The 20,176-nt window shown below is 43.7% G+C and overlaps 1 protein-coding gene across 1 annotated transcript in view; it reads left to right on the forward strand.

Moving 5' to 3' along the window:
* Positions 1-20,176, forward strand: part of FAM169A (family with sequence similarity 169 member A) — a 288,635-nt gene that overhangs the window by 251,707 nt on the left and 16,752 nt on the right. The window contains exon 14 of the mRNA XM_030193277.1: positions 19,511-19,684. Within this exon, the coding sequence (XP_030049137.1) occupies positions 19,511-19,684 (174 nt within the window). The remainder of the gene's footprint in view (positions 1-19,510; positions 19,685-20,176) is intronic.

Here is a 20,176-nt window from a genome sequence, read left to right on the forward strand (position 1 = left end):
CGGGAGGGTAGGAGAAATGCTGGACATGGATGGAGGAGAGGGAAGACAGGAAGGTGATGCACATGGATGGAGGGGAGAGGAAAAATGCTGGACATGGGTGGAGTGGAAGGAAGGGAAATGTTGGAGGGAAGGAAAGACAGAGGAAGGAGATGCACACGGATGGAGGGGAAGGGAGAGGAGAAATGCTGGATATGGATGGAGGAGAGGGAAGACAGGAAGGAGTTGCACATGGATGAAGAGGAGGAAAGAGAGAGGAAGGAGATGCACATGGATGGAGAGAAGGAAAGAGAGAGGAAGTGAGATGAACATGGATGGAGGGGAGGGGGAGAGGAGGAGGAGAGATGCACATGGATTTAGGGGAGACGAGAAATTCTGGACATGGATGGAGGGAAGGGAAGAGAGGAAGTGAGATGAACATGGATGGAGGAGAGGGAAGAGAGAGGAAGTGAGATGGACATGGATGGAGGAGAGGGAAGATATGCATATGGATGGAGGGGAAGGAAGAATAGGAAGGAGATGCATACTGATGGAGATGAGGGAAAGGGAAAAGAGGAGAAAAACTGCACATGGATGGAGAAAATAGGCAAAAACTGGATCCACTCTACCTCCTCCAGTCAAGTCTGTGGAGGACCCAGCTTTTACCTATGGATGTAGAGCAAGAAATTAAGAAGAAAGGAGGAAAGTAAAGAAATAAATGGAAAGGAAGCCCTGGCAACGGAGTTAAGGGAAGAGATAGAGAGCAGCAGAATCAGACTGGGACCTACATGATCAGAAAAACAGTCACCAGACAGCAAAGGTAGAAAAATCATTTTATTTTCATTGTTTGGAATATGTCCAATTTGAGAATTTACATCTGCTGTCTTTTTTTGCACTGGGTATACTGGAGCTGTAACAGCTTACAGAAATTATTTATTGAAGAAAGTCACAAAATTACAGCCATAATATCTAGTCACTGATTCAGATACATGCAACACCTTCTGCTTCCATTATAATGAAGCATTATGCTACATCCTATATCATAATTTGCACCTCCAGCGTTCCATGTCTGGCTGCCTAGGTTTGTAACATCTCCTGACGTCAGCCAGCCTCCTGCATTCCATTCCCCCTCACTGTCTCGCCCTCGCATCAAGACGTAATGATGACCACGGATCCAAGATGGCGATTTGAGCTGTGTGGGCGTTCTCTTACCTCCGAAGGATAGTTGTGGTAAAACGCCAGAATTTCCCCATTTTTGCTTGAAGAATGGGGAAAAGGAAGGGGAAAACGAAGGTTCAAGCCTCCCCGAACCTTGTTACGGGCCCCGCTGTTCGTCAAGCCACACTATAGAAGCCTTCCTGATGAGACCGCTTGAAGCGCAAGCTCCTGCTTCGACGAGACCCGCGGAAACGGGTCAGAGCATAGAGGAGGTGACGTTGAGTCCCCCCGCAAGGGCAGCCCCCCCGCCACCAAGAGGTGTTCAGACGCCGATGGAGAGGAATCGGATGGAGGAAGCGGTTGTGCAGCCCCTGCCCGTTCAGCTGGGAGGACCTGTCGGCTTCTCTACCCCTATCGGAACAACACAGGGAGAGCTGGAGGAATCGCTCTCAGATCAAGGAGAGACCCCGGAAGGTGGCGGGATTGTGGTAAGACCGGCTGTTGTTACACTAGAAGTGCTCTGGGACTCAATCCAAGGACTAAACGCTTCCCTTAAAATGATAACAAACTCTCTTAAAGAGGAGATTGTGGGGGTTAAACAAATTTCCCAAACTTTGACTGCCAGATCTCAAGAACAATCAGATAAAACAGCACTGTTGGAAGGAGAAGACGCTAAACTTAAGAATATTACGACAAATTTAATGAAAGATAAAGAAATCCAAGCACGAAGAATTGAATTTCTTGATAATCAGTTTCGTAGGAATAACTTGCGGTTTATAAGCTTTCCCAAGTCTCCATTGATTCCTGCGGTGGAGATGTTAAGGAAATACTTCAGTGACGTCCTGGGTCTACCAGTGGAGGGTTTTCCACCCATTGTTAAGGCCCAGTACATAACAGGAGCTACAATCAACTTAAACGAACAACAACCGCAAAATCAGCAGTTAAATTTAACTGAATTTCTAGAGAGCTCCTTCGCTATAGTGATGGAATGGACCACACTGCTGGCTACTTTTGCCTTTGAAATGGACAGGAACAATATCTTTAAGATTTATTTTCAACATATTAATGCAGTTTTTTTGGGCTCGAGGGTTCAAATTTTTCCTGACTTGACAAGGGATATGCAGAAGCGGAGGAGAGAATTCTTGCAATACAGGGCTAGACTTCTCAACCTGGGTGCAGTTTTCAAATTGAAATTTCCTTGTAGATGCTTAGTATCCCTACAATCAAATAACTACGTATTCTTTGATCCCTTAAAACTGCAACAATTTATAGTAGTAAAGGAAAGTGTTAATACTCCTTAGTTGAATCCCAAAGAATGTAATATGCGGTAAAGTTGGCTTGCAGGATAAACTTGCTTTTCAAGCTCATTGATAATTAATTTCCTTCCGTTTGCCTAGTATCTGGATCTTTATTGTGGACAAAGTGATAGAGTGATATTTCCAATGTATAAAAATAAATAAATAATTTTTTTTTTTTTGCTTTGTAAACAGTTTTCCATATTTCCATTACATTTATGTTGTTTAATAAATGTAAAAGCATAAATAAAATATTTAAAAAAAAAGACGTAATGACGTCAGAGGGCGGAACAGTGAGAGGGAAGGGAACGCAGGAGGCGAGCTGACGTTAGGAGGGATGTTACAAACGGAATGGAAGCCAGCACCAGCTAGCCAGAGAACGTTTAGGTACAAATCGAGGGGAGGAGAGAATCACGGGACATCGAGGGGAGGGAGGGGAGAGCAGGTCAGAGGAGAATTGATGGACATGGATGGGATGGGAGGACACTAGAGGAGAGAATCGCGGAACACGGATGGGAGGGCAGGGAAGAGGAGAATCGCTGGACATGGAGGGGAGGGCAGGGGAGAGAGGAAAAAAAGCTTACATGACAGCCTTCCTAGGGCCCGTTTCATTGTTGAGGAAACGAGCATGGTTCCACTAGTAAGTACATAACAGAATTGAATACAACCAAATGCCTTGTGAAACAGAAGAACTCCAGGCAATCATGTAAACGTAATGAACCTCTGCTCCTCTCCTCATTTTTCTTTTATTCTAGTCCCCTTGCCCAGCTAAACTCTCCCCCTCCCCTTCTATCCTCCCTCCCACCCAGGTCTCCCTTATTCACTCGCATACCAAACAACTGCGCCAATAATGGATATCTCTTTCATACAGTCCAGGATTCATCCCTGATCTCTTCTAGAGCTAGTCGTAAGTAGGCGTGCCATATGTCTCTAACCAATCTCTGCCTCCTAGATGTAGCTGAGAGATATTGTAGGGCTACCCATTCTGCCATTTCTTTCACAAGGTGTGTCCATTGAGCTATGTGTTGGGGGGGGGGGGGGGGGAGGGTGCCAAATCCGCCCAGGACTGCAGTATACACTTTTTTACCAACAATACAGCTAGCAAGGCAAACTGACATTGGGCCTCATTCAATCCCTCCCCTCGTAGCTGTGTCTCATCACCTAGCAGCAATGCAGTATAGGACCATTCCAGTGGCTTATTTAAAATGCACTTGATAATTGCCAAGGTCTGGGTCCTTAATCGTGAAAGGGATGGGCATTCCAGAAATGAATGCAAAATAGTGCCTGGGGCCCCATGACATTTTATACATATGTCATCACTCCACAGCCCCATTTCCTTCCCTCTTTGTCGAGTGATATGCGGTACTGGATATCTTGGAGCAGCATTCACCGAGACCTTGGGAATAGCTTCAAAGATCCCCCCTCCCAAAGATTCCCGAGAGATTGTCTCACCAACATCCCTGCTCCAAATCGAGGCCAGTCCCTCCATATGAGGGGCAGGTCGATTATTTACTATCAACTGGTGCCATTGTGAAAGACGATAGAGGAAGCCGGCATAGCATGAAAAATTTTATCTAACTTGGTGAAGCAGACCGGGGAGCCCCCCCCCCCCGACCCCCCCCCCCCCCCCCGACCTCACCACTGAGCTATAGTAGTCTCTTATTTGTAAGAAACAAAAAAATTGTGTATTCGAGAGGTGACATGCTCGCCTGATCACATCAAAGGTAGGGAAGCAAGATCCCCCTGATTCCGACAATTGTCCCAGATATTGGCACCCCCCTTGTTATCAAAGCTTTAAAGGAACCATGCTCCTCCCAGTCTGGAAAGTCTGGGTTATTAATAATAGACAAAAAGGGATCTACCCCCCTGGCCCCTCCTATTATACCTCTCCACCATCTCCATGCCTTTCCCAGTGCTATCACAAACTGATTTCTGCCCCTCTATGCCTGCCACCTCGTCGGCCCCCTGCCAATGCCGAAAATATGTCATAGGAGTGCACCAACTATGCCAGAACCCTGGCAAGGCATATCTATCTGACAAAGTATAACATTCTTGCACCCACCTTAACAACTAGGCTATGTTATAAAGCCTTAGATCTGGGAGCCGCAGTCCCTCCTTGGCCCTAGCATGGGTTAACTTAGTAAATGCAATGCAAGGACGCATTGCCAGATAAAAGAACTAACTATACTCCGATATAGCCCCTCCTCCCTCTGCCTGACCCAGAAAGGTAACATCTGTAGCGGGTATAATATTTTAGGTAGGAGTATCATTTTCACTAGAGCAACTCTGCCCAGAAAATTGACTGGGAGATCATTCCATCGTGCACACAATCTGCACATCCCTTCAAGTTTCTCAATAATATTTTTCCTATACATCCAGTCTTAATCTGCATTTAGATACGCTCCCAGATTTTTAATCCCTGTTCTTGCCCATCCCCAAGGAAAGTCCACTAAGGAAGTACTACAGGGAGCAGTGATGGGCAGAGCTTCCGACTTTCCAAAGTTAATACGGAGTCCCGCAAATTCACCAAATTCCCGTATAAGCCCCATCACCAATGGCAACGTATTTGTTGCATTATTAAGAAGTAGCAGCATGTCATCAGCAAACAAATTCACTCTATATTCGCATTCCCCCACCTGAATACCCTCTAACCTCTCCTGTCGAATTCGGGCTACCAGCGGCTCTAAGGACAGTACAAACAGTAATGGGGAGAGAGGGTATCCCTGTCTAGTGCCCCATCCCAAAGCAATGGGGGACGTAAGAGTGTCATTGATGATAAGTTGGGCCAAGGGATTACTATATAATACCCGCACCCAGTCCAAAAAATCTCCCAATATACCAAAATGCTGCAGAACCCATAACAAGTATTGCCACAGCACTTTATCGAAGGCCTTCTCTGCATCTAGACTGGCCAGGATAGCATCCCCAGATCGCCTCGCCCCTTCATGTAACACTCTACACACTTTCAAAATATTAGCTGATGCGAATCTGCCCGATACAAATCCCACTTGATCTGGGTGTATGAGAGTCGGAAGGAATGCTCCTAACCTGTCTGCCATGACTCCCGCCAGAATCTTAAGATCTTGGTTTATTAAGGAAATGGGGCGATATGATCCCACCAGCTCAGGGTCCTATCCGGCCTTAGGTAGTACTGTGATGTAAACATGATTTAATGTATTGCCCGTTATCTGGGAGTCCCGGATATCCTCACACATACCAATAAACTGGGGTATAAGAATATCCTGAAGAATTTTGTAGAATTCAGACCCAAATCCATCTGGACCCGGAGCCTTAGCTAATTGTAATCTCTTGATGACTCTCTGCACCTCTTTACCAGTTAATGGCGCATTGAGTGTCACCACCTGCTCTTCAGTGAGGCCCTAAAGCGGTTCGGATTTTCCACCGTGACGAGCTGCCAGCTCTCATTTCTGATGCCTTACAGGGCCTTTGTGTTGAAGATCCTGACAAGGGCACTGCCTCTTCTATTAATCCTAGGATGGCTCGCACTAAGAAGCCTTCTTTGGATTTTCCCGTGCATGCTTCCATCCAAGAGCTTATTTCAGCTCAATGGTCTGACCCTGCGGGTCCCTTGAAAGTGGCCGGGGCTATGTGTCACCTTTACCCCCTGAGGGAAAGTCAGTTGACCCTCTTTGGGATGCCTAAAGTGGATGCTTTAGTCACGGCTGTGACTAAAAAGACTACTCTCCCGGTGGAGGGAGGGGTCGCTTTGAAAGATATGCAGGACTGGTGGCTGGAATCTGCGATGAAGCGGTCCTTTGATATCTCGGGCCTTTCCTTACGGGCGGCTATTTGCAGTTCCTATGCAGCTCGGGCCTGCCTTTCCTGGTTGCAGCAGGCGGTTGAGCAGCCTGCCGATGGAGCGAGTTCCCTCGCTGAGGTCGGCCCGCGTATGGAGTCAGCCCTGTCTTTTTTGGCTGTTGCCCTTTATGATATGGTCAGAGCTTCAGCTAAGCAGATGTTGTGGTGGTTGCTGCCCACCACCTTCTTTAGCTCCGGCATTTGGGGGGCTGACATGGCCTGTAAACAAAGGCTGGGGAGGTTTCCCTTTCGGGGGTTTCTTTTATTTGGGGAGGATTTGAAGAAGATTGTTAAAGACCTAGGGGACTCTAAGTCCCAAAGGTTGCCTTAGGATAGGCTGAGGCCTTCTTCCAAAAGACCTTCTTTTTCCTCCTCTTCCAGGCCACGTTTTCGCGAAGCTCGCAGGTATCGCCCAGGGTGCTCTGCGGGGTTTGATCAACGTACCCATTTCCAGCAGAGGAACTCCTTTCATTCGGATAAATGCGTGGCGGCGTCCGGGCAATGTCCAGGAGTTCAGGGGCGTCCTCCACAATGATGGGGCGCCAGTCCACTCGTCTGTTCCCACAGTATGGTGTCGTCTTTCCCTCTTTTTCGAGGAGTGGACCATGATTACTTCGGATCAGTGGGTCCTAGACCTGATCAGAGAAGGTTACCGGCTAGAATTTGCTGTCCCAGTAGGAGACGCGTTTTTGGAGTCCCGATGCGGCACTGCCGTCAAGCGGGCAGCAGTATACAAGACCTTGCAGGTGTTGCTGAAGTGCAGAGTGGTGGTTCTGGTTCCTTCCGCCGAACGTGGCTGTGGTTGCTACTCCATCTATTTTGTGGTGCCTCGAAAAGGCGGGTCGTTCAGACCTATCCTTGACTTACGCAGAGTCAACGAGGCCTTAGGAGTGCGACACTTCCGCATGGAAACCCTGCGCTCCGTCATTGCGGCGGTACAGCCAGGAGAGTTTCTCATGTCTCTGGACCTCAAGGAAGCGTACTTGCATATTCCCATCTTGCTGCCGGATCAGCGGTTTCTCCGGTTTGCGGTATTGAGCCAACATGTTCAGTTTCGTGTCTTGCCTTTCGGCCTGGCGACTGCCCCTCGGACTTTTTCCAACGTCATTGTGGTAGTGGCTGCCTTTCTCAGGCGAGAGGGTGTCAGAGTTTACCCTTATCTCGACGACTGGCTCATCAGAGCGGATTCGGCAGACGAGAGTCGACTTGCCACAGCCAGAGTTGTTACAGTTCTTTAGACTCTGGGCTGGGTAGTCAATATGCCCAAAAGTCACCTGACCCCCTCTCAGTCTCTCGAGTATTTGGGGGTCCGGTTCGACAAGGCTTCGGGGTTCGTTTTTCTTCCCATTGTTACAGTTCTTCAGACTCTGGGCTGGGTAGTCAATATGCCCAAAAGTCACCTGACCCCCTCTCAGTCTCTCGAGTATTTGGGGGTCCGGTTCGACAAGGCTTCGGGGTTCGTTTTTCTTCCCAACAGCAGGCGGCTCAAGCTTCAGAATCAGGTCCGCCTGCTCGTGCGAATGCCTCGCCCTCAAGCTTGGGACTTTGTTTAGCTCCTGGGATCGATGACGGCCACCATAGTGGTGGTCCCCTGGGCGAGAGCTCACATGAGACTGCTGCAGCTTGTTCTGCTTCAGCAATGGTCTCCGATTTCCCAGGAATAGCAGCACAGACTACGGTGGCTTCCTGCGGGCCAGCACAGTATGGATTGGTGGCTTTCCGACAGCAGGCTGTGGCAGGGGATGCCACTGGCTCTTCCTTTTTAGTGTCTGGTGATAACGGATGCCAGCCTTTCGGGCTGGGGAGCTCATTGCCGGGGACGCTATGCTCGGTCTGTGGTCCACCGTGGAAGCGGGATGGTCCATCAATCGCTTGGAACCGAGAGCAATATTTCAGGCTCTTCTGGCCTTCCACAGGACGCTGAAGGGTCTTCCTGTCCGAGTTCTGTTGGACAACATGACAGCAGTGGCCTACATTAATCGCCCAGGGTAGCACTCAGTGCAGGGCCTTGGCTGTGGAGGCGTCTCAGATCTGCGACTGGGCCAAGCGCCACCTACAGCTGCTGTCCGTGGCTCATATAGCCGGTCAGAGCAACGTGCAAGCCGATTTCCTCAGCAGACATCAAATCGACCCGGCGGAATGGAAACTGGCAGATGAAGTTTTTCTTCAGATTTGTGCCAAATGGGGGACTCCAGGCTTGGATCTCATGGCGTCAAGCGTAAATGCCAAAGTCCCTCGCTTTTTCAGCAGAAGGAGAGATCCTCGCTCGGCAGGGTTGGATGCTCTGGCTCAACCTTGGCCCTCGGGCCTCCTGTATGTGTTCCCTCTTGGCCCTTGATAAGGGCGAGTTCTACTTCGGATTCGTCTGCACCTAGGATTGGTGATTCTCATCGCCCCGGATTGGCCAAGGCGTCCGTGGTATGCGGATCTTCCGCGGATGCTGGTGGACGCGCCTCTTTCTTTGCCTCGGGTTCCGAACCTGTTAGTTCAGGATCCGGTGACTATGGATGATCCTTGCCGTTTTGGTCTTACGGCCTGGCTCTTGAGAGGGCGCAATTGAGGGACAAGGACTATTCTAATAAGTTTATTGCCACGCTCTTGCAGGCTCGCATGGAGTCTACCTCTGCAACTTATGCTCGGATCTGGTGCACTTTTGAGGTGTGGTGTAAGCCAAAGTCTATCTCGCTGACTCTGGCGACAGTCTCGCTCTTGCTGGACTTTTTGCAGGACGGGCTACAAAAGGGCCTGGCCTCCAATTCCCTTCGAGTTCAATTGGCAGCGTTAGCCTGCTTCTGTGGGAAAGTCTCCGGATTGTCCCTTGCTGCTCATCCGAATATTGTCCGTTTTCTCAGAGGGGCGCTTCGTCTCCGTCCTCCTTTGCGATCACCCTGTCCGGATTGGAACCTGGAGCGTGTGTTGAAGGCGCTCCAGCGATCTCCATTTGAACCTCTTAAATGGGCTTCTGAGAAGGATGTGACTTTCAAGACAGTTTTTTTTCGTGGCAGTGATGTTGGCTAGAAGAGTGTCTGAGCTTCAGGCTCTTTCCTGTCAGGATCCTTTTCTGCAGTTCTCGGAATCTAGAGTAACAGTTCATACGGTGCCTTCTTTTCTGCCTAAGGTGGTTTCAGCTTTTCATCTCAACCAGCCCATCTTTCTTCCTTCCTTCTCTAAGGAGGAGTTTCTGGGCTCCTTTGGGCAATTGTGCCTTTTGGATGTCCGCAGGGCTCTGTGGCAGTATCTGCAGCTGTCAAATGAGTTTAGGAATTCTGATCATTTATTTCTTCTGTTGGCAGGTCCCCAACAGAGGTTTCCGGCGTCTAAGGCCACTATAGCCCGATGGCTTAAGGAACTCATTTTTTTCGGCTTATCTGCTTTCAGAGTGGTCGCCGCCTGAAGCGTTTAAAGCGCACTCTGAGGGCAATGTCCTCTTCGTGGGCTGAAATGGGTGTTTTTTCCCTTCAGGAGATCTGTCGTGCGGCTACCTGGGCTTCTCAGCTCTCTTTCATGCGACATTACAGGCTGGATGTGGCAGCGCGGCACGATGCACATTTTGGAGCGCAAGTGCTTGCTCGCGGAGTTGCCTGTTCCCACCCTACTTAGGGAGTGCTTTGATACATCCCATCAGTTAATGGATTCATCTGCTGTTGATGACAAGGAAGGGAAAATTAGGTTCTTAACTTGATAATTTTCTTTCTTTTAGTCACAGCAGATGAATCCATGATCCCTCCCTGACTGACTTTAGTTGTTGTACAGATGTTGCATACAGACATTGTGCCTCATCAGGAGTACTTGAAGACAAGCTATCAGAGTTTCTACATGCTGTTTTTATTGCAGGTGGTTGATAACGTCCCTCCTTTGTTTGGTTATTGCCCTGGTTCTGGGGCATTTGTTCTCTGTGAGGAAAGTTTGTTATATTGCCTTTTTTATTCACTCTGCTTTGGGAATTTCATATACTGAAGGCAGAGGGGGTTGGGCGTCCAAGAACATCATGTGCTTTCAGTGTTCTCTATCTCCACCTGCTGGTAGGCGGATACAACCATCAGTTAATGGATTCATCTGCTGTGACTTAAAAAAAAAGAAAATTATCAAGGTAAGAACCTAATTTTCCCTTGAACATCATGAACTCATCGGCAAACACATTTCAACTAAAACTAAACACAGATAAAACACACTGTCTAATCCTCTCATCCCAATATAAAACTAACAAACCCACCAACATAACCACCCCAGACTACAACCACCCTTTCTCAGCCTGAAAATGCTCGGAGTTACAATCGACCGAAATCTCACACTAGAGAGCCAAACGAAAGCTACAACAAAGAAAATGTTCCACTCTATGTGGAAACTCAAAAGAGTGAAATCATTCTTCCCGAGGGAAGTATTTCGCAAATTGGTACAATCAATGGTACTAAGCCACCTAGACTATTGCAATGGAATTTATGCGAGATGCAAAGAACAAATCATAAAGAAACTTCAAACTGCCCAAAACACAGCAGCCAGACTCATATATGGAAAAACAAGATTCGAAAGCGCAAAACCCTTATGAGAAAAACTACAGTGGCTCCCAATCAAAGAATGTATTGCGTTCAAAATCTGCACCCTCGTTCACAAAATCATCAACGCTGAAGCCCCGGGATACATGACAGACCTCATAGACCTCCCAATAAGAAACACATCAAGATCAACACGAACATACCTAAATCTCCACTACCCAAGCTGCAAAGGACTCAAATACAAATCAACCAACGCATCCAGCTTCTCCTATATAAGCACACAACTATGGAACGCACTACCAAACGTCGTGAAAACAACATATGTCCACTTAAACTTCCGGAAACTACTAAAAACTCACCTGTTCACAAAGGCATACCTGAACGACCCAACTTAAATGCCTCGACTCTGCAACACAACAAAACCAAAGCTCGTTCTGGACATAAATTACCTGTTCCTCATTATGATTCCTAAATCTGTCTGTCACGCACAAACTTTACCATAACTTCACTTTGTATTTCTTCATACCAATATTGGCGATCGCCTCTACGGTACTGTGTAAGCCACATTGAGCCTGCGACTAGGTGGGAAAATGTGGGATACAAGTGTTACAAATCATTTATAAATATGTTAAATAGTACCGGTCCCCGTACAAATCCCTGCGGCACTCCACTATTTACTCTCCTCCATTGGGAGAAATAACCATTTAACCCTACCCTCTGTTTTCTGTCTAATAGCCAATTCCTAATCTACACCAGAACCTTTCCTCCTATTCCATGACTCTTCAATTTTCTCAGGAGTCTCTCATGAGGAACTTTATCAAAAGCTTTCTGAAACACTACCTCCTATCCCATGACTCTCCAATTTCCTCTGGAGTCTTTCATGAGGTACTTTGTCAAACGCCTTCTGAAAATCCAGATACACAATATCAACTGGCTCACCTTTATCCACATGTTTATTCACGCCTTCAAAGAAATGAAGCAGATTGGTGTGGCAAGATTTCCCTCGCCTGAAGCCATGTCGACTCTGTCCCATTAAACCATGTTTGTCTATGTGTTCTATAATTTTATTCTTTATATTAGTTTCCACTATTTTGCCCGGCACTGATGTCAGGCTTATCGGTCTATAATTTCCCGGATCACCCCTAGAACCCTTTTTAAAAACAATCTAATTACCTTCTTAGTATGTTACCGATCTCATTTCTCCCAACTTTTTAGAAATTGCTGCTTGATTTTCTATGGAGGAAAAAAACACTCACATAACAATGAAAATACTGAAGTTATCCAGACACCAAGGAGGGGTTAATTTTCCTGACTTTATAAATTATCACAATGTCTACACTCTTAATCTATGCAGTCTTTGGTTCTCCTCCCTTGATGATATCTAATACCTCCTTGGTTAAAATTACAACGTGCACTCTCCCCTCAGTTTCTACTTAATTTATTGGCACATATGACCATTCCTAACTCCCTCAAACACTGTTCTGTGTTATCATCCTCTATTCAAGCCTTTCATAAGTTATATTGTACCCTACCTGATACCAAAAAAAGAGAAGTCTAACCGTGTTATATGGAACAATCCTGAAATATTGATAGATCATAAACCTTTCTTCTGGTCTATTTGGCAAACTCATGGTATTTTGTATGTAAACCAATTGTTATACAAAGGTTATACAACTGATAACTGATTTCATTTACCCATCTCTTAATTTTGCTCATGGATTCAACTTCAGCACGCCCTTAAAGCATCACACGTAAACTTAGCTGATACCTGTTTATTGGACAAATTTGTTACAAAAATTGATGTGGCTCCTCATAGAACCTCTCTCTTCTATAAAACTTTCCAACTTAGTAAGAAAAACTTTTGTTTGGGAACAAGACTTAAATCTCTCTTCCTACATAGGCATGGGACATTTTCTGGTCTCAAGGTCCAAGATCCTTCTTATCTGCATTAATAACACAATAACTATATTTCATGCAACATAGAGCATTATGAATCCCGAGGAAATCCAAACAGTCTCTCTGCTAAATCAGATTTCTGTTGGTCATGTGATAAAAACATTGGCACTTTAACCCACATGCTATTTGAACGCACCAACTTAAACATCTTTTGGTTTGTTAGGAACAAGATTCTTATTTTCTTATTTTACAATTTAATGAACCTCTTCATATTAAACACATGATTTTGAAGTCCTGTGCTGTTTTATACCTGCTTCCTGACAAAGACAAAAGCTTATTTTACTTGTTTCTGTTTTATTAAAATTAATAATTAACCACTGGAAAGATAATTCTCAGTTGGATATAAATATGTGGTGGCATTGGCTCACTCTGTTCAGGAAATACGAAAAAGTTCTGGAAATTCAGTCTCCTCACTTCAGCAAATGACATCGTAAATGGAAGAAACTGGATTCTTACCAATTTACCTAATGATTCTTTCCTTTACACTGAGATAACTGTCATACTTTTGTAATCTATATTCATATATCATTTTCATATCCATCTTACTGTTCTCCTGTAAGACTGATATGACACTTTTTTTTCTTGTTCGTTAATGTTACATATTTTGTACCTTTATTGTATCTGTTACTGCATTTTGAATATCAAAACTCAAATACATTTTGAAAAAAAATGGGGAAGTAAAAGTGGTAATAGGAGCGTAATTAAGTAAGGGGTAAGATGAAAGTCAGGAACTGGAGGTGGAGAGGGGATGAGTGACAATGCGTAAATAAACATGGAGAAAGGTGAGCTGGTAGATGTAGTGTATTTGGATTTTAAGACAGCTTTTGACAAAGTTCCTCATGAGAGACTCCTGAGAAAATGAAAAGTCATGGAATAGGAGGCAGTCCTTCTGTGGATTAGGAATTGGTTATTGAACAGAAAACAGAGGGTAGGATTAAATGGTCATTTTTCTCAATGGAGGAGGTTGAACAGTGGAGTGCCGCTGGGATCTGTACTTGGACCGGTGCTATTTAAACATATTTATAAATAATCTGGAAAATGCAACGATGAGTGAAGAGATTACATTATCAGATGACATAAAACTATTCAAATTTGTCAAAACACATGTGGATTGTGAAATATTGAAGAAGACTGGGCATCCAAATTGCAGATGAAATTTAATGTGGACAAATGCAAAGTGATGCACATTGGGAAGAGTAATCCGAGTTATAGTTACCTGATGCTAGGGTCCACTTTGGGAGTCAGCGCTGAAGAAAAACATCTAGGTGACCTACTCTTCATCAATGAAACCTGGATCCATGACCAAAAGGACCCCATAATCCTAGACCTGTGACCTCCAGGATACAAAATCTCACACTGGACCAGAAAGGAAAAGAGAGGCGGAGGCATAGCACTAATCTATCGATCCCACTTTACCACCGAAACCACTGCCAAGTCCATGACACCTGAAGTTGAAATTGCCTCAGTCAGAATCCACAACAAAACCCTATGCGATAATTTGAATTGTGTCTTGTTTTACAGACCTCTAGGTAATTGGATCAAAGACCAGACTAACTTCATGGACTTCATTTCAAACACATGTAACCAACTCCAATGTACTAATATTAGGAGACATCAACCTTCATTTAGAAGACCTAAACGAAATCAACGCACGAGAATGTAAGGAATTCCTCCACCTATGGGATCTCAAATGGCCACAAATGCAAGCAACTCACGTCAAATGGCACACACTTGATCTTATCTCACACAAACTTTCAACAGACCAGAACCTAATAATAACAGATATTAAATGGACAGGAACACCCTGGATTGATCACTACAAATTAAATTTATCCCTTTACTGGCGGAAGAAGGGATTACACCAAATACAAGATCACACATCCTACATAACAAGAGGTCAAGTAGACACAAAAACATTCTGGCAACAGATATACAACAATGAATGGACAGCACAAACAGACTTCATATATTACCTCGTGGAATGGGATAAAAGATGCAAATGCATACTAGATGAAATAGCACCCTTACGAACAAGAACTTCACATAAGCATAACTTGATACCATGGTGCAATGATGAACTGAAAAAGCTAAAAACACAATCCAGGAAACTCGAACGAGCATGGAGAAAAACAAAAGATGAACACACACGCAACACATGAAAACAATCACAAAGAAAATACAAATGCGCAGTAAGACAGAACAAAAGATCATACCATAGAACTAAAATAAGGACAGATTACAAAGACACGAAGAAATTATACCAACTCGTGAACAAACTCCTAAACACCAACTTGATTACTACATCGAATACAGACATCCCATCAGCAGACAAACTTGCTAAGTATTTCAATGAAAAAATTGCAAACCTACGCAACACGCTACCTCAGGACAACACTGACATCGAAATCTTCCTTAATGAGTTGGTCCCAACCACTGGAGAATACCCGGCTGACCGAAACAGGTTAAAATTCGCCCTCCTTTCCATCGATGCAGTTGCACAGGTGATCAGCAGGTTCTCCAACACTCACTGTAAACTAGATACCTGTCCCAACTACCTAATGAAATCCGCTCCTGACCGCTTCATAGCAGACCTCACATCCCACCTAAACTACATGCTTCAGCAAGGTCTCTTCCCTAAGGAAAATGGCAATATCCTACTCACTCCGATACCAAAAGACACCAAGAAAAAAACAAATGAAATCACTAACTACCGTCCAGTAGCATCCATTCCGTTGTCAGTCAAACTGATGGAAAGCATGGTAGCCAAACAACTTACAGATTATATAAACAAATTCTCAATATTACACGAATCACAGTCATGTTTTCGCCCACTCCACAGCACAGAAACAGTACTACTCTCCTAGCCAAATTCAAGCAGGAAATAGCAATAGACAAAAACATCCTCCTCCTGCAATTCGACATGTCTAATGCATTCGACATGGTAAACCATAATATATTAATAAGATTACTAGATAAGTTCGGGATTGGTGGAAACATACTTAGCTGGATCAAGGGCTTCCTAACCACAAGAACATATCAAGTAAAATCAAACTCAAACATATCATCACCGTGGAAAGCAGACTGCGGAGTACCACAAGGATCACCGCTATCACCGATCCTCTTCAACCTAATGATGACCACACTAGCCAAGTGCTTATCCAACCAAGGCCTTAACCCTTTCATCTATGCAGACAGTCACAATATTCATTCCTTACAAATCTAAACTGACAGAAATCACCAACGAAATCAAGATCAGCTTGAACATCATGGACTCTTGGGCAAATGCATTTCAACTAAAACTAAACAAAGAAAAAACACACTGTCTCATCCTCTCATCCCTACACAGCGCGGATAACTCCACAATTATCAACACCCCAGATTACACCCTTCCTATCTCAGACAGCCTGAAAATCTGCGGCGTTACAGTGGACCGCAACTTAACACTAGAGAGCCAAGTGACATCCACAACAAAGAAAATTTTCCACTCAATGTGGAAACTCAAACGCGTGAAACAATTCTTCCTGAGGGGAACATTTCGCAACCTGATACAATCAATGGTACTAAGCCATGTAGACTACTGCAATGGAATTTATGCGGGATGCAAAGAACAAATCTTAAAGAAACTTCAGACCGTTCAAAACACGGCAGCTAGGCATATCTTCAGAAAAACGCGATTTGAAAGTGCAAAACCCCTTCGTGAAAGACTACACTGGCTCCCAATCAAAGAACGCGCATAGTTTTCAAAATCTGCACTCTGGTTCACAAAATTATCTACGGTGAAGCTCTGGGATACATGACAGACTTGATCGACCTACCAACTAGAAACACATCCGAATCAACACGAACGTACCTAAATCTGCACTATCCAAGCTGCAAAGGACTCAAATCAACTTACGCATCTAGTTTTTCCTACATAAGCACACAACTGTGGAACATATTACCAAAAGCCTACGTCTTGCCCCATCCTTGGCCACCTTTAAATCTAGACTGAAAGCCCACCTCTTTAACATTGCTTTTGACTCATAACCACTCGCCTCCACCTACCCTCCTCTCCTCCTTCCTGTACACATTAATTGATTTGATTTGCTTACTTTATTTTTTGTCTATTAGATTGTAAGCTCTTTGAGCAGGGACTGTCTTTCTTCTATGTTTGTGCAGCGCTGTGTAAGCCTTGTAGCGCTATAAAAATGCTAAATAGTAGTAGTAGTAGTAGCCTTGAAAACTACTAACAACCACCTAAACTTCCGGAAAACACTAAAAACTAACCTGTTTAAAAAGGCATACCCTACCGATCCAACATAAATTCCTGATCTCTGCAACACAACAAAACTAAAGAACGTAATGGACATAACACAACTCTTCCATTGTACGATTCTCTAGTGTGGTGTGCCACATGAACTTTATCTTACCACAACATCACTTTGTATTTGTTTACACCGGAGTCTGTAACACCTCGCCGGTACTATGTAAGCCACATTGAGCCTACAAATAGGTGGGAAAATGTGGGATATAAATGTAACAAATAAAAAAAAAAAATAAGACCAAGAATATTATAATGCCTCTATCGCTCAATGGTGCAACCTCACCTTGAGTATTGCATTCAATTCTGGTCACCGTGTTTCAAAATACATGTAGAGGTATTAGAAAAGGTTTAAAGAAGTGACCAAAATGATAAAGGAGATGGAACTCCTTTCATATGAGGAAAGGCTAAAGATGGCTGTTCAGCTAGGAAAAGAGATGACTGGGTGGGAATATGATTGAGGTGTACAAAATCCTGAGTGGTGTAGAACGGATAGAAGTGAATTGATTTTTCACTCTTAAAACAAATAGAAGGAAATATCTTTACACTCAAAGAATAATTAAGCCCTGGAACTTGCTGCCAGAGGATGTGGAAACAGCGGTTAGCATATCTAGGCTTAAAAATGTTTGGACAAGTTCATGGAAGAAAAGTCCATAGTCTGCTTGCCCTGGGATTTGTAGCATGTAATGATGATACTAATTGGGTTTCTGCCAGTACTTGTGACCTGAATTGGCCACTGTTGGAAGCAGGATACTGTGCTAGATGGACCATTGGTCTGACCCAGTATGGTTATTCTTATGTTCTTATGGTTAGTGAAAGGAATGAGAGACAGACAGATGAATGTAGATGAGTCTAGGAAGATAAAAAGTAGCTGAAAGACTAGGGAATTAGAAGGCTGACAAAGAATAAGAGACATGAAAATGTGAGTACTAGAGAGGTAAGTGGAGAGACTGGGAACCGGAGGAGGGATAAAAAGGCAGATGAGAAAAATGGAGAAAAAATGAAACAAAGAACAATGCCAGACACATATAGTGGAGGAAGGAAAGGATACGGGGAATGAAGAAACAAAATGGAAATAAGATCTTGAAAAAGTTCTTAGGAGAAAGCTAACAAGAGGATGTGGTAAAGAGAAACAAGGACCATGACTAAACAAAATATTTTTAGTTTTTTGTATAGCTGAATTAAACTCCAAAATGGAGTGATCTAATCAGTCCAGCCTCATCCTTCTATAGGAGGTCTGCAGTCTTACTGTACAGTCGGTTCACATGGAGGGTAATTTTATAGCAAACCACCTGACTAGTGATGGTAGTATGTATGTTAAACTAGTTTTCTAAAGAGGGGGTTTAAACCCTGTCCTCAGATTTTCAGGATATCCAGATTGAATGTGTGAGGGAGATTTGCGTGTACGGTCTCTGCTTTATGTTCATTTGTAGGTGTCCTAGGGGGGCAGGCTTGACTGGCTGGCTGGCTGTATCCCCCCGGAGACTGGTCTGGGGACCACTGTTCTGAGGGGAAGCTTGTGCATAAGTCTGAAAAAAAAAAAACCATGCACAGTAAGTTCAAATCGCATATCTGCTCATCACAAGCAAAAGTATGCAGGGAATGACATTCTGTGCATACTTTTACCCACATATCCCAGGCAGTTTTAAAGGAAGCCATTTCTACATATAAACCTCTTTTAATGTATGTAATTCTCCTTTAAAATTACCCCCACAATGATCTACCAAACCTGGTTAAATAATGTGAGGTGCTACTCCAGGAAGGTTATTAGATACCCAGATTAATTGGGCAGGAAGGTGCCTATTTTATAAAGACAGACATGTCTACATTGAAGGCGCAAACATTTATGCCTGCTTTGGAGTAGGCATATTAATGTTGGCATGCATTATATAAAATATGTACATAAATTTGATGTTACCCATGTTCTGCCCATCCTCCTTTCCTGAACATACCTACTCTAATTGCATTTGCAAGTACATGCCTGTTTGCATGACTCATACTTTTAAAAGTATGAGCTCATTTTAGAAAAGCCATTACTTTACCTGTGAAATTAGCTTATAAAATTACCTTCATCTAGGTTGAGAGGACAAGTAGGTGTTTATTTTCAGCCTACTAAAGGCATCTACTTGAAGTTGCTGACATTTACGTCTGTGTGCACATATATTTTATATACATGAATCACAGCTCCACCCCTGAATGCACCTACATCCGAGTTCTGTAAAAGTATGCTTATCACCCTCAGAGTAATTTCATAAAAGACCCTTTATACATGTAACAGAAGCACCTTTTTTAATTTGGATTTTGCTTTCATGAATGTATACCAGATCTGTAGAAACAACACAGCTAAATTTCATACATGCGCTTTATTTATTTATTTATTTTATTTGTTACATTTGTATCCCACATTTTCCCACCTATTTGCAGGCGCAATGTGTCTATTTTAGAGAGAAAATTTAGATTTTGTGAATTTTATGGCCTGCTAGCTTTGATTCTTTTTTTAAATGTCATTCTAGGAAACTAAACTGGAGCCCTTGAATGGTGAAATAACAGAAGAAACCATGGTTCCATTAGTGAGTGGAGAGAAAATCAATATTGAAACATCTAAAGGAGAATTAAAGTATGATTCAGATGGAGAAATGGCAACTAAAATTGTTCCACTGCTTGCTGAGGATGTTGAATCTGACAAGGTGTGATTGCCATGCAAAGGGATTAAGGAATTATACAAGCTATGGGTATTTGAAGCCAAAGGTGTCAGAATTTCTATATTTGTGATGACTTTATGCACCATACATTGTAGAAAAAGGCAAATGAAAGGGTTTTTGTTTCCATTTAATGGGTGAATTAGCACAGGCTTGAACTGTGGGAGAAAGTATGGTAGCCCAGAATTCTATAGTGCTTAAAAGAAAAATGGTTAGTCTGAGTACACTTCCACCAGGTCTTTATATGACATCATATTTTGTTGTCATCCGGGCTTCAAATCAACATGTGGAGACTGGTGTTAGCATTATTGACAAGTTCCAGATTGGTGCTACTTCCTTGAATTTTCTGTATGTTACCATTTTTGGTGCTGTTTTCTATTTAGAAAAGATCTGGGAATCATTCAAATTATAGAAGAATTATTTTTTTTTGTTTAACACTTACATCCCTCCTTTTCATTCCTGAAGGATTGCCCAGAGCGA

Source organism: Microcaecilia unicolor, chromosome 2, assembly GCF_901765095.1.
Source record: "Microcaecilia unicolor chromosome 2, aMicUni1.1, whole genome shotgun sequence".
Lineage (NCBI taxonomy): Eukaryota > Metazoa > Chordata > Amphibia > Gymnophiona > Siphonopidae > Microcaecilia > Microcaecilia unicolor.